Genomic DNA, 14,619 nt, shown 5'->3' on the forward strand with positions numbered 1-14,619 from the left:
TGGCGGCGCCCGCCGGGGGCTGCGCCCGCCGCAGCCCCGTTACCTGCCGCAGGGTGACCCGGAGCAGCGCGGGACCCGGATGGAGTCGCGGCGGCTACTGCCGCCGCCGGCCGCGCTGCACCACGGGAAGGGGCGACCCGCCCCGCATCGGCCGCCTCATTGGCGAAGCGGCGCCCCGTCCCGCCCGCCAGGGCTGCTGGGCGGGGAGTCGCCTGTCCTTCATGGAGAAGCGTTCCCGCTGATTGGTTTGCGGTCGTGTATCCCCGCCCCCTCCCGGGACTCTCTCTCCTCACTGGATGGTGGGGGAAACGGACCCGCCCCCCTGCGCCATTTATTTAGGCTTCACTGTAAGGAGCCCTGAAATGGCGCCCCCCGGTGGTGGCTGTGCCTTCTTCTCCCGCCGCTGCCCTGTGCCTGCGGCCTCACTCCCCGCCGGCGCGGCCCCTCCTGTGCCGCCGGCACCTCAGGCCGGGGCCCGGCGCGCGGGGCGGGCGCCCTGGCCCCCCGCGGCGGCCCGGCCCGGCCCCCGGAGCTGCTCGGTGCCCCTCGTCTTTCCGCGGCCCGAAGCGTCGAGCCGGTGGCGCTTGTCCTCACGGCGTGTGCCTGCCAGGTGGTGAGGGCGCTGGCCTGCCTCTTCCAGCATCCCTTGGTTTGTGGCCATGGCCCTTCGTGCTCGCAGAGGGGTTGCAGGTCCTGAACCAGGCTGAGTGGCTAGCGTCGACTATGCATGTTTGAGACCTTAGTTACTTTGACATCAATTTCTAGTCGTGCAGGCTTTGGTGGCTTATTGGTTTCTGTAGAACAAAAGGTCCATAGCTAGACCTGTTTCTCATTAGTACTATTCTGTAATTTACTGGCCGAGTTTGACTCCATTGCCATTTCACTTTCATCTAACATCATCAGCTGGCTAGGTTGATGTCTGAGACCCAAAGACTAGTGATGAAGGTTTGAGACTAGGGATGTTTCATACACACTTCACTGCCAACCATGGCTATGCAAACTATGGCAAATGGACAAGTAGTGCTACAGTGGGTAAATTGGAAACATCAGTTGTAGCAAAAATGGACTGACTGATTACTTACAGTGTCTCCTAGCAAGCTATCCTGAGGGTGTAAAGAATAATAGTTTGGGATAAATGCAGTACATGTACATACAGTTTCTTTCAGTAACACTTGATAGCCTCCCAGATTTACAAGAGTGGCTTTTCACCTTCAGGGCATTGACTTTTTTGTTTTCATCATGGTTTGTAGTTTATTTAAAAAGATGATTGAATGAGCAACAGAACTGGAGTTTTAATTGCTTTGCTGATAGCTTTCTCTTACAGATGATAATCTTGTTTAATTGGGAAGCAACAACAGAAGCACTGCTCATTGGCTCTTTCTCACCTTCCTACCTCTTCATCCTTCCCTACCACCCCGCTGAGGTCTCCAAGGAATGAGCTTGTACTTCTCCTTGCTGGAAACGGGAGTTTCTACCAGCCACCCTTGTAGGTGATTCTTATTTTTATATTGCTGGTCTTTGTAGTTGGATGAGATAACCTTTAGTATGTTTATAACACTCTAGGGTATTGTGAATTTTTGACGATGTTTGTCTGTGTACTTTTCTCTCTACTATTGAATTTTATATTTGTATTGAATTGTATTTGAATTTTATCCAGTTCTACTTCAGAAGCAATCTGACTTGAAAGTGTTATGCTGATGTGTTGGTGATTTAATTAAAGTAGCTTTTCTAGTTATGTTCCTGATGGGTTTCTTAATGTTTTGGTGATATGCAGAGAGTGTAGTGCACATAGAAGTCTTTCAGAGTAGGAGTAGTGGTCCTTCAGCTTATTCAGTATGTTTTCAATATCAGAACCTTCTTGAGGAGTAATAGGTCTGGGAGGGAAATTGTGTGTTTAAAAACACTTCAAACATATATCTCTTTTCTGTGTCTCTTAATAAGGTAATTAGGTCGTTAGGTTAGAGCAAACCTGTCCTTAAAAAGTACCTGAATGCACAGAGAAGTCTTGCCAGGTTTTGTAAATAAGTTTTTTGTTTTCTTCTTTTGAAAAAATTTTAGAAATAATCAATTTTTTTGAGTTCTTAACAGTTTTGTAAAAGTTTACAATCTGGATTCCTTTTGCATGTGGTGTTCTGTCTTATTTCATGAACAGTGAATTTTTATTACAAATGCTAGAAGGGAACATATTTTGTTTTCAGTGATCCAAGGAACAAGCAGATGAAACGGTCTGACCTGACACCTTTGTGAATCAGGCAGCCATTTTGCATGTGGAACAAATCCAGCAATGGTGCCTCAACAGCCAAAAGGCAACCCCAAATCTAGTTTGCTTCCTTGCACAGGTAAAACTGTGTCACAGAAATACTGCCAGCTGCTAAATTACTTTTTAGTCTTTACCTGTCGGTGTAATTTGACAAATTTTGTGGTGAATGCAGAAGTTACAGTCTGTATCAGTGACAGAAACTTTGGTCAGGTGTCTGCCTGGCGCGTCTAAGGGTAGCTCCTGCAATTCCAGTGTAGGTCACAAGATGGGGTATGAACACCCGGGAAAGAGACTGTCCAAGAAAACATTCAGCAGTGAAATACCATCTTACCATGTATTTTGCATAGGCACTGTAATAATTCTTACTGGCACAGAGATAAAATTTATTAGAAGTAGTAGTTATTGTATGTTGTTTTTCATGAGTCACATTCAGAAAAGTTCTAAGAGGTATATGTAACTCTGAGTTCACGCTTCTAGCATTTTATAAGTTATGGTGTCTATAGTGAGTATTACTAGAGAGTGTTGCAATATTTGAATATGCTGATGGAGCAAAGTGCTATAATAAGAAAATTGATTCCAGCTATTAGATAAATGAGTAGAGGTACACAAGCATTCCTCAAAAATGAGGCATTCTTTAGATGACACATTTATTTGTAAAGCAGGAAATACTTATTCAGTGACTGTGTTCTTCCAGGCCTGTCACTTTGCCAGATGCACACTGATTCATTGGTGGCCATTGCTCATTATACCCATAATTGGAAAGTGACATTGTTTTTGGCTTAAAGAAGAGAACAATTCCACATTCTATCCAATCAGACACCAGAATTACTGAACTGACAATTTTTCTTCAGAAAATGAATTGTTTTATTGCTTTTTGATTAGCTGAAGTCTTGTGTTATAATAAAAAAGGCCAGTCCATCTGTTTTACTGCAATGTATACAGTTTTGGACTAAAGGGCCATATTCAATAGCACTGATTTATTTTAAAAGCAGATTGAAGGACACTGAAACTATGTGTCTTGAAATTTAATTTCCTAGGAAGAGCCTTTCAAGTTGTGAAGTAGTGTCAGACAGTTCTGCTCTCTTTAGTCTTTATTTCTTTATGACAGGTAAGAATTGGAGAGCCTAATTCTTTTCCTCAGTTAAGAGTGGATCATAGTGCAGAAAAGGTTGAAAGCAAACACTGTGGACAAATGTGGTTGGCATGAGCTCAGAAGAAGAGAGTTCAGATATATAAACCACTTTTTTAGGATTAATCTATCAAATTAGCTTATTTGAAAAAGCGGTAATGCAGAAAGTCTGAGTTCTGACCCTAACTGGTAAACAGATGCGAGCTGGTACGTTACCACTAGCTGCTGAGAATTTCTGCATAACTTACTTGAGCTTCAGTTACACCAAAAGAAGAAAATTAGAAATGACAGCAAAGCAGTGCTGAGCAGTTGACTTGCTAAGCATTGCCTGAGCACAGCAGCAAATGATTACAAGTTGTAATTTTAGTCTTCTGAAGTTCTGCTTACCTTTTGAACACAATTTTCCTTTCAGTTAAAAGGCATCTTCACAGCGTGTTATGGCAGCACCTTTGAGTTTGCATGCACCAAACTTTTGGTGCATGTGAACTCAAAATCGTCTTGAGACCTGTTAAGAGAGCAAGTTTTGGGTCAGTTTTATGCATAGCAAGTCAGAGATGCTGTATCCATTTCTTTTAGAACTGACTTTTGCATTCCGCTGATAGACCTGTCAGCCCACCTTCACATAGAATACGAAGGAGCTGTAGGGAATAACAGCTTTGGACCCGATCTCTTCTGTTATCCTCATAAGCAGTGTCTGCATTCACATGAGGAGGCTTCGTACCAAGTGTGGCAGCAAGGGCCTGATCCCATAACCTTCACAGTCAGGGCTTTGATCACATACCAGCCCTGGGCCTGATTCGAAATGATATTTTGTAAGGAAAGTCTCCTATATCATAATAGTCCCCCAGGATCCTATAGGTCTCTTCTCATGACTACTATTTGATGTTGTCCTTTGGCTGGTTTCCAGAATGGTAGTTCTGATTGCCTCTTATCCTCTCATTTAAGATAATGAAGTGCCAAAGTAAGAGAAGAGATTGAATCATAGAAATTACTTATATAAAATCCTGAAATGTGAAGAAGTACTCAAATGGCATTTTTGGTGAATGAATGTCTGCTTGTGAATAAAACTCAGTAGCCAAAGGAAAACCAAAGTGATAAGCTCCATAATGTTTTTTTTTTCCCAAAGTTAAAATGTGCAGAGAATGAGCAGACATTGCTCTGAGAAGCAAACATGTTATTGTATTAATCAGTTAAAAAATTTAGAGAAATCCTGTAAAGAAAAAAATGGTAAATAGGCTCTGTACCTGTCAAAAATTTAAAAGATGCATTCATATCAATGTATTGTTGACTATTCTGTGCTCCAACACTGGAAAAAGAACATCAGGAAGATTATCAAATGTAAGAGGTGTTGTTGCCTAGCGTTTATGATTTTGAAACAGATTTTCATTATTTTGTAATTTCCTTACAGAAGTTATTCATTTACCTCTGTAGGTAAGTTTATTTGGAGTTAGCTATGTTTGGACATGGTTTAAGGCTCAGATTTAGCACTTAGGATGTGAATTACGTTTCTTATAGTGAAGAAATCTGAAGCACTTGCAGCAGTCAGAGTCATACGAAAGAAGCTCAGTTGACAGTGCACACTGCACACAGTCTCATTTTGCCCCAAGTTCCTCTAAAACTGCCCTCTTTAGATGCTGTGTATTACTCTGACTTAGGCTGCTCTTTTACTGCTGCCTTCCAAACAATTATTGATTTGTGATGGTGCAATAAAGTACGCAGCAAGGCATGTATGTTAAATACATCTCATTCTATTTACTTTTTAAGGTGTTTTTTAGTTGTTTTATGGACTGTATAGGCAGCACATATGACTGGGAAATTCAAGCTAAACTTCAGGAGATAGTGCTTTAATTGTCCTTTCAACAAACATCTAAAAACTAAATTTTCAATGCTAGTGCTTGCATTAGTGCTGCAATGCGGTTGGGGCTGTATTTTCAAAATGATCTTGGTTTGTGTCATTTGACTTTTCAAATAATCGCAGTACTTGTTTGCAGAAGAACTGATCGGGACTCTGACCTGAAAAAACAAAGGCAGGACATTCTGAGCTACATGTCTCGTGTAGGTCAGTGATACTTGCAAACATCTCCTCACATGTGTTAGAGAGATAATCCTTGATATTAATTCCTTTGATCAGCTCTTCAAAATACTGTCTCACTGAAATTTTATACTTTGGTGGGTCCTGATATGAGGCTTTTCCTTCTATCGTTTTTTCTATCTTTTCCCTGAGTTTTTTATCCTCTTGTAGAAATTGTACAGAATTTAAGTGCTGTTCCAGGAGAGTTTTCATTTGCTGATAAAGCTGTCCAGGAGCTTCGGTTTCGTTTGAGAGTACTTGCATTTTCTCCAGTTTTGTAGAATAGTCATTGTGTAACTTTGATTGCAGTTCTGCCATTCTGTACCGTATCCCTTTCAGCAAGCTGGTTCCAACTGTGTCAATCATTATTTTGGTGTCTGTAGCAGCAGCTGTTAGTTCATTAATCAGCTTTTCAGTTCCCTGTGTGAAATTGATTGAAAGTTAGGTATTGCATCGTAATGTCTGTGAGCAGTGTTCAGAATAATTAAGTGCATGAGATACTTAACTTTCAACAAAACATGGTACCTAGGTATACAGTACAAGCTCCCAAAATTGAAAAGCTTCAAAAGTACAGAGCCATTAGTGCTCAAAACCAAATTAAAATGTAAGTAATTGTAAATACATTTGGCTACAAGTTAGAAAGTGAATTGAACTGCAGGCCACTTTTCAAAAATTGATCTCTTAAAGTGTCTTTTCTTGGGAATGTGATTTGTTTTCTTTAGGAAGCTCTGAAGACTTCTAGGAGAAGAAAAATGTGTGCTGTGCTCAAGCCTCCTTTGCGAGGTAGCACTGAGGTGAGCAGAGGAGGGGACCATGCAGTCAGTTCACTGAGAAAAGCTGTGTAAATTGTTTGGTTTTGCGTGTGTTTTTCCAGGTAGACACAGCCTATTTGCCCATCCTGTCATGCAAATGAAAAGCCTGGTGGTATTTCGGTAGCCCTTTCATGAAGGGAGTTGGGAACGAAGCTCAGCTGCACCTTTGCCAAGGTTAGTGCATCAGTGAAGTCATATGGCAGACAGCAACACTTTGGGGAAAATGGGATATACTGCCAATGAGCAAGGTGGGAGCAGAGCAGAGCATATCTGTGCTGCCTGGGACACGCCCGTCTCTGGATCCTGTCTGCATGTCAGGCTTGAAGAAAGTGTGTACCAGACAGCTGAATGTCCCTGTTTCCATCTCTGTTCCTCAGTGGCTAGGTCCTTTACTGTGATTTGATGTAGCAGCTATGGCTATAAACTAGATACTACATTTGACAAGAGTAATTTGTAACTGTTGGGATACGCTCCTGAGCCCATGCTAACAGAGACTGGAGATGCTCTTCTCAAAGAATAATCTGATTACTTGGAGACTTGGGAACTGTTCACATGCAGGATACCTTTGGATGAAGGTACAAGGGTGGTGAGGTGCCAGCTTTTTCCTCCAGCTGTTCAGTGCCTCCTCCTAAGCCTACTTAGGTAGGTAGTAAAGACATTGGCTGCCTGGTATTTTACAGGAATATTGGTACTCTGTACATATGTTAGTACAGGTATTTGGGTTGGTGGATTGCATGTACCTCCTCTGCAGAGAAGAGCAATTAGTTTGCAAGCCCAGGTTCAGCAATATACCTTAGCATGTTTCATCATCTGCTTAATGAACATTAATTAATTTTGCAAATATTGTAGGTTATATCTAGGTGAACAAAAGACAAAGAGCACATGGTTTGGCCAGGGCTATAATACAATCTAAGTCAGGATTGGGTGGTTTTCTTATTCTCTTTCTGATAAGCCATTCTATCATGTATAACCTAACCCTCTTTTGAAAATCTACAAATTGACAATCTAGTGTCAGAATCAAAATGCAGCTCTAATCTTCTATCAAACATTCATGTAATTTTGTTGTATAATCTCAAATGAGTCGCTTATACTATACCTTCCTGGCATCTTCAGATTTCTTATGCACTAAGTGCAAATTTTTTATAAATGAATTTTTTCTGGTATTGTAAGCTTCTGATACTTTTGCAACATTGTGATGCTTGTGTTTTCCAAAGAGTTTACAGATTGCACATATTGGCTCATCATCGGTCAGGCACATCTGAGAGGAAAAAGAATATGCAAGGGGAGTTAGTATCCGTATATAAGGAATGTCAGCCAAGTAGCTCATTGTTCTGTCTGCTGTTAGATACTGTAAGAACTGCCAAAACTGAGTATTGCTGGTGAAGCTGAAGTGTTTGTCTTCCAAAGAAAGATTGCTATTACACTATGTTTGTTCTATTGACATGCGTAGTAGAACTTGGATAATATGAATTTTGCCAAACCACATGCCTGTTGGTTCCTGACCAAAAAAGTGTACTCTCTTCCTTCGTGTTATGTGAGTTTTGGTATCAGGTGGTATAGGAAAGTTTTGCATTCAATAAACCATATTATTGTGTCCTTCAGCACCCTTGTACGTATTATGTATTTTGCATCCTGGTGATACATAGTGCTAGAAACCCCACTGATGATCAGAGATATGTGCATCAGGAAGCTGATGCATGACTGCAGATGAAGATACAGTCCTTACACAGCAGACTTATAAATGAAGGAGGTAAGTCGTATCTATAGGAAGGATAAATACATATTTTTTCCTATATTTGCAGTGTTGTTTCCATGCTGGACAGTATCATCACGCACATATGCACTAACACACACAAACCAAGATGTTTTATGGGGAAAACAGAACTCTAATTTGTGGATTAGTTTAGGAAGGGCATTTCATGCCTGAATGATAACGGCACAGAAAAAATTGTGTGAAAACTGATGAAGAGCTGTTTAAGAGTGGCTCTAGTGGTGGAACAGGAGGACATAGTGGAGTGTCACGGTAAGATGGAAGAGTAGACAACAAGGTGTATGTAGTTTTGTAAAAGATTGAGAGTGTGTGAGTGAGAAGCTTGAGCTAAGTGCAGTGAAATGGGGAGTCAGAGAAGGGTTCAAAGATGAGATGTGGTTTTCAAAGATAAATGGACAATATATGTCCAGAATGCGTCTAACAAGTGATGATTAATGACCATTGTGTTACTGGGTCTTCCAGTTCCTAGAGTGGATCAAGGTTTCCTGTGTCTTTTAGCTAAACTAGTTATGATTATTTATGATGTCACTTTCTCTGGTAAGCGCTGCGTGCGAGTGACGGCCTCTGCTTCCTGCTCCAGCTCCTCAACTTCAGAAGGAGAACTTGAACCTCTCAAAGGATTGATTTCAGTGGGGCTACTGTAGAGGCGCGTGTGTGGCTTTTGCAGCTAGCCTCATAAAAGTCTGTAGATTACTTGGAAATGGAGTATTCAGTATGAATAAGAGAAGGGAACCCTGGCCCTTTTTAATCATTTTAGCATGGTACTTAAAAAAGGCAAAGCACAAGATGCTTATCTTATACCACTTGGTCATGAATTTTAGGAATAGTTTTAGTTTTGTAGGTATTCTGTCTAAAAGGCTGAACCTGACTTTTATGAAAGTTTACAGCTTTTTTGAAGTTCATAAAGCTGCCTGCTAGTGGCTGCAGAAAATTCCCTATTAGTGGGATGGATAAAATTAACCTGGGTAAGAAATTCTTCCAACTCAGTTATTTGCTCTTTTTTTAAAAATAATTTTGGAATAAATTGATGTAGTTTAATTTTGTATAATTTATTGTTATAAGGACTTGTTATATATAAGGATGCTAATAAGTATTGATCTTTCACTAGAATTTCCAATATATAAATTTTGTGCTCAGTATGTACTTAATGCTTACAGGAGAGAGAGTGTGTAAATTACTAAAAGGAAAAAGGATAAATGAAAATACATACCAAATTCATGTTTTCCCCATGTTCTTCACACATCTGGGACAACTGTGTTTTCTCCTGAGCGTGGATTTTTTCAAGCTCATCTTTAAACTTCTCTAGTATACTTTCAACCAGACTATTTCTTAGCAATCCAACTATTCCTCTGCCCCTTAGGTAAATGACCTATAAATGAGAAAAATAGCAAAATAGTTTGAGGAATACAGTAATGCTTTGTTTTTCTGACAGTTCAGTATAATGTAGAAAAAAGCATCATTTTTAGTTAGTTGGTATTTACATTGGTGTGATTAAAATTGAGGTGAAATATTGCAGCTGGCTGATCTAGAGAGTGGTTTCATTCAAAAGTATGTTTTGTAACTTTAAGGCTCATGAGTATCAGTTGCTCATACTTTACCTTTGAGTATGAAGAGCTTGCCCTAAACCAGTAGGAACTGCATTGTTTATTCCGAAGTACAGAATTCAGCAAATTAAGTAGAGACAATCTCAATAGTTTCTGTTAACAGGTAAAAAGTGTATTTTTTTGAACTTTCATATTCAGAGGCAAATCCTAAAGGCTTTATGAGAATCCATTCTTGAACCTTCTGCTGAAAGCAGTAGATTTACTTGCATGGTAGGGTGAGGAATATGGATGTTTTCAATTCTTACTGAATTCGGTTTTTGTCTCCAAAAAGACTATGAGAAGATTTATAACACTGTATTAACGGTTGCAGAATCTATCCCTAAGAAAGGCCTTCATGGTGGATCTTGTACTCAGTGAAGTCTATAAAATATGGATATTAAAACAAGTATGTTTCAAATTAAGTCATGAGAATCTGCTAATTCGCATATGTGATAAGCATACATCCTGTAGAATTGGGGGAAAAAAAGGTAAGCAAATACATTGTTTAGTCAGAATTCAAGGAAATATTTAATTTAAACAAGATAGTATAGAGCATTTGCACATCTTTCCTCATGTAGGAGTTTAAGAACTGTGAGGCCAGGTTTCTGTGCATTCTGAGAGCGGTAATGTGGATCCCACGCTGTTCTTAAAAAGGATAGGTGCAATTGCAAACAACTTGTTGTGTTCTTTGTAAATATGCTGTGGCATGGTATTTCCTGCAAGAACTGTGGTCCTCCAGTGGAAGGTTGGGGCTGACCTGACACTTCAGATTAAAACATGTTTCCTAACTACAATATGTCACATCTGCCCAGCTTCTAGCTACAAAGAATATGGGATCATTCCTACTTACCTTTCTGCATAGAGGGCAGTGGAAATGCCCATTGACATGTCTACAGTTTTGGTGGATCAGGATCTTTTCCAAGCATTGCTTACAGAAGTTGTGTGTGCAGGACAGGACCAGGACTGGTGGGGTGAACAGGTCTAAACACACGGGGCACGAGAGCACCTCTCTTAAAGCTTCCATCATGCTGTTTCACCACATGAGGAAGACCCTTTTCTGACCACTATCAGGAATAGTCCTTCTTTGCCAGCAGTCATGAGCACCAGAGCTCTGGAACGCGTCTCTAGTCCCTTTAATAACATCTCCATGGCAGCGGCATCAACAGATCCCTTCTCTGAGATGCGGACAGTCTGACTGAATCTCTTGCATCTCTGATCACACTGAGCACGTGTACAAAATCACTGTATTACATCGGAAAGTTCTTACTTCTGTTGGAACACCTGGGTCTTGATTTAAGCACTTTTTTGGGTGTTTTAACACTCATAGGTGTTGAAACAGTCCAGTGTCTATTGCTGTAATTAGAATGGGTTTGCATGTCAATTAAAAGTTCCTTATGGTGGTAAATTATTTTATTACCTATAATTTTTCATTGTTCACTTATTTCAATTTACATTTTCATTAGTTTGTGCTGAGAGCCTCTTCAAAAAGTCAGCCTACATCTTTTTAGTAATATTCCTTTTGTTACCATTAACTTCTTTAAAAAGCAGTTTTTAGAGAGTGGCATAATTCATGACATTGAAAGCTAACATAGCATCTGTATAAGGAACATTCAAATAACAGTGTTCTGGAGGTTTACTGCCAAATACTGAAATATATTAAAGGCTTCTGTGTCCACTGTTGAAAGACTCCAGCTGACCTCTTGCTATTAGTAAGACTTGCATATTTATCAAGACAGTAGTTTTTGTCTCACTGCTTTCAGACAAAGATACAGAAGTGCTATAAGACATTTTTCACCTTCTGTTAAATTCCTATAACCTAGACAAATGCTTATTTAAAAGTTCTAAAGCAGAAGGATATACATTTGTTACAGAAATATTTCATGTGTTCTACAGTAGGTAGGAAATTAGTGTAAATAAATTAATGATAAAAAGTAACTTGTATAAGCATAAACACTTAGGGGGTAGGGTGATCAGACAGTGCCCTATTGGGATATTAATACGTGGCCATCATACCAGTTATGTCTTACCTTTTATTATCGCTAGCCCAACCACAGCTGTCTGCAGACTTGACCACAACTTGGACTGGCTTCAGGTAAACGATTGGTTCTGTACACTGCTTACTTTGGGCATTCCTACTGTGTTAGATTCAAGATTTGGCATTCACGTCTCAGACATTCATAGACATTCTTAGGTTTAATAAAACTATGTGAGTTAGAAATTAGGTGTGCAGCTAGAAAGCCTTAGTCCAATAATTAATGAGAGTTATTTTTCCTCCATCTTTTTGATTCAAGAGCTTTCCCAGAGAAGGCAAGAGGAATAAATAGAAAGCGCAACGCTAGGAAACAAAGACAGAATGTCTGCTTGAATCTTTCATCTGATTGTAGCGTAGTCAGAGATTTCTAGTCACTGGTACATTTGGAAAATAATTTGTAATCCCTCTTGTTCCAACAGCAGCCTGTTGCTGTTGTCACCTTTAGTCTTTCTCCTTTTTTCATAATCTTTGTGTCCTGTGACTTGTAGTATGCAGACTAGCATAGGATGTGCTGAGGAGGTGTGCTCTGTAACTGAGGTGGGATGTGCAGGTGTAAAAATAGGCATATGAAGGGAAGTATCAATAGGAGTGCGTGGAAACCTTATGTGGGAAGTGCAGTGTTATTTTCAACATTTATTGCAGTCAGCCAGCGTTACTGCCAGCACTGAATGCTTTTTTTGTTTTGTTTGATTGTGTGGAACATTTCCTTTGAATTTTCTGTGCTCTGAATTAGTATCTTGATTCAGAGTGTGTTTGTTTCCTCTCCGTAGAAGAGACACTTCTCTTGATGAGTAGCTGGGCTGCAATGCAGCCAGCATTCAGGGAGGTATTCTGGCTACTCAGGCCATGGGACAGGACACTTTGGTTCCATTCACATTTTGGCCATTGACTTTCTGTGGTCATTGTGCTTGCATTTCATACCGACTGGCCTCAGTTTATTCATCTTCAGAGTAAATGTGATAAGCTGCCAGCAAGCGTTTTTTTCTTATTACTTTAACTGTTGTAACGTTTGAGATATTTGGACATATATTGTAATCCAAGTACTTTGATCAAAAGCTGTCTGAAGTCAGTGAAAAGATGCATTGATAATGAATATCGTTCAGTTCCTAAGTGCAGATAATATTGCTCATAGAAATTAAAAGTGATATATTTGCTGTTTCTTATTTAATACATTATCTTTCTTGAAAGGGAGCAATTAATCTGTTTCAAAATGTGTTTTTTTTCCTTGTCTTTACCATTTCAGTCATTGGAAGCCAGTTGCTACCTGCATGCAAATATGATTACAATTATCAGTTAAACTGGTAGTATAAATTGTATTATAAGGATATCCACCAATTTTTGTTTAATCTTACTGAAGTCAAGTATCCAACTTTTTAATTATCTGACATTGGCTAACTCTTATGAGGGTACAAGGGTCAAATCACTTGGTAAATCAGGCAGGCACAGATACATGTTCTGCCCATTTATGGAGCTAACTCTTGATCATCGCAGCATTTGTATGAAGTCCTTCATTATGTAAATACTGGCCAAAGCACGACGCTGAACACATGCCCTTGGTGTCAGTACGGCAAGGGGAAGGCCTGGCTGGTGCTGCCTTGTATGACAAATGGTAGCAACCTCCAGTGTGAGTCAAATCTCGGACGTGATATTAACATTTCAGTACAACTGTACAAAACAGCTCTTGAGTAACATAGGTCATAATCCTCCTTAATGGGTGTCTAAAAGTATAAAAGGTAATTTTTGTGGCAAATAAGTAAATAAAGCCCTGTTAAAAAATCTTAGCTTTACATGCTGTGACAAAATGTTTATTGAGATACATACTAGATGCTTTAAGACCTTTTGGGTAGTACTCTATTTTATTTGGTTTTGTGGTGTGCAGGGTATGTCAAATAAATTGATATGGTGGCCTGCAGTCAAAGGAGTGGTTTTATTTGGTTTAGATAATCTGAGGATATGGAGATATGCAAGATTTCTGTTCTCCTGGTAAATTTTCAAATATCTTCTTACGAAACAATGCTGATTTTATTGGAGCGGGGAGGAAAGTGGCCCAATGATTATTTTGCTGAGAAATCTGCTCATATCAGTGCAGTGCCCACTACCGTAGATCAAGTCAGGATATTCGAGATTACTCCAGTGGTGTTCTTCCCTCTGTCTCTGTCTGTCTCTCTTTCTTTTTTCTCCCCCTTTTTAAGACTGAGTGCCATTTTGAGCCAGACTAAAGGGCAAGTGAACCTTGTCCACCTGCGTTTTCTAAACCTGACTTTCTGAAGCTGAATGGATCCTCCTGCAAATCAGATACAGGTATCGCATTTCTCAAGTTTTTTGTGTATACAGATAATTTGATTCAACTTGAAATTGCTAATAAAAATGTAGTCGTAAAACAGCTAAATAGGTGTAGATGCTTAAAAGGATTAGTCCAGAGCCTTAGGCTGCATTGGAAACTGCAGACTGTAGTTTAGCAGTGTACTGCAGGTGGCATGTGTGCCTAACCAGCAGAGGGAGCATAGAAGCTGTAAGCTTGCTAAGGTAAGAGAAAAGAAACAAGCAGGTGGTTTTGTTGTCTCCCGTGAAGAGATCTATTCCTAGCAGTATTTGCAATAGCTCAGTCCCAGTTTATTTTCTTCTAGAAGACAATGGGAAGAGGGTTAGTCTCTTCCTGCCAGAAGGGTCAGTGGTCCAAACAGGCCACAGCTCTGTCTGAAAATCCCACAACTGTAGATGCTCTGCCAGTGACAGCTGTATGAGCTGAAGCAAAAGCTTTTATGCAGTTGCTAATGAGACTGAAGCATCAGTAGGACTGCAGCATCCCAACCTTGGAGGGCAGAAGAGGTCATAGGGAAGAGAGCTCTCTTGTATGTGAATCTTGTCTGTTCTCCTTCCCTGCTGTCACCAGGGGTGAGCCTGGTGATGAAATTCTGGTGAAGGGAAAGTTCCTCCTTCACATGAAGGCAGAGGCAGGAG

General features: G+C 40.1%; 1 protein-coding gene across 1 annotated transcript; it reads right to left on the minus strand.

Annotated features, from left to right (window-relative positions):
• Nucleotides 1–5,126: 5,126 nt before the first annotated feature.
• Nucleotides 5,127–10,841, minus strand: LOC112971528 (E3 ubiquitin-protein ligase Midline-1). The gene is made up of 4 exons (XM_026077066.1): nucleotides 10,477–10,841; nucleotides 9,254–9,412; nucleotides 7,369–7,530; nucleotides 5,127–5,880 (listed from the first exon to the last, which is right to left on the minus strand). Exons 1-4 carry the CDS (start codon nucleotides 10,651–10,653, stop codon nucleotides 5,290–5,292), a joined length of 1,089 nt encoding a protein of 362 aa, XP_025932851.1. The 5' UTR covers nucleotides 10,654–10,841; the 3' UTR covers nucleotides 5,127–5,289.
• Between the last annotated feature and the right edge of the window lie 3,778 nt (nucleotides 10,842–14,619).

Source organism: Apteryx rowi, unplaced genomic scaffold (genome assembly GCF_003343035.1).
Source record: "Apteryx rowi isolate R43461 unplaced genomic scaffold, aptRow1 scaffold_111, whole genome shotgun sequence".
Taxonomy (NCBI): domain Eukaryota; kingdom Metazoa; phylum Chordata; class Aves; order Apterygiformes; family Apterygidae; genus Apteryx; species Apteryx rowi.

What these genes read in the sequence shown, in the direction of transcription:
- LOC112971528 (XM_026077066.1), bottom strand. Translation starts at nt 10,653, where the DNA reads ATGATGGAAGCTTTAAGAGAGGTGCTCTCGTGCCCCGTGTGTTTAGAC. An exon ending in ATGGGGAAAACATGAATTTG is followed by an intron (nt 7,531 to 9,253) that starts GTATGTATTTTC and finishes TTTTCCTCTCAG; the next exon opens with ATGTGCCTGACCGATGATGA. An exon ending in AATCTGAAGATGCCAGGAAG is followed by an intron (nt 5,881 to 7,368) that starts GTATAGTATAAG and finishes AATTTCACACAG; the next exon opens with GGAACTGAAAAGCTGATTAA.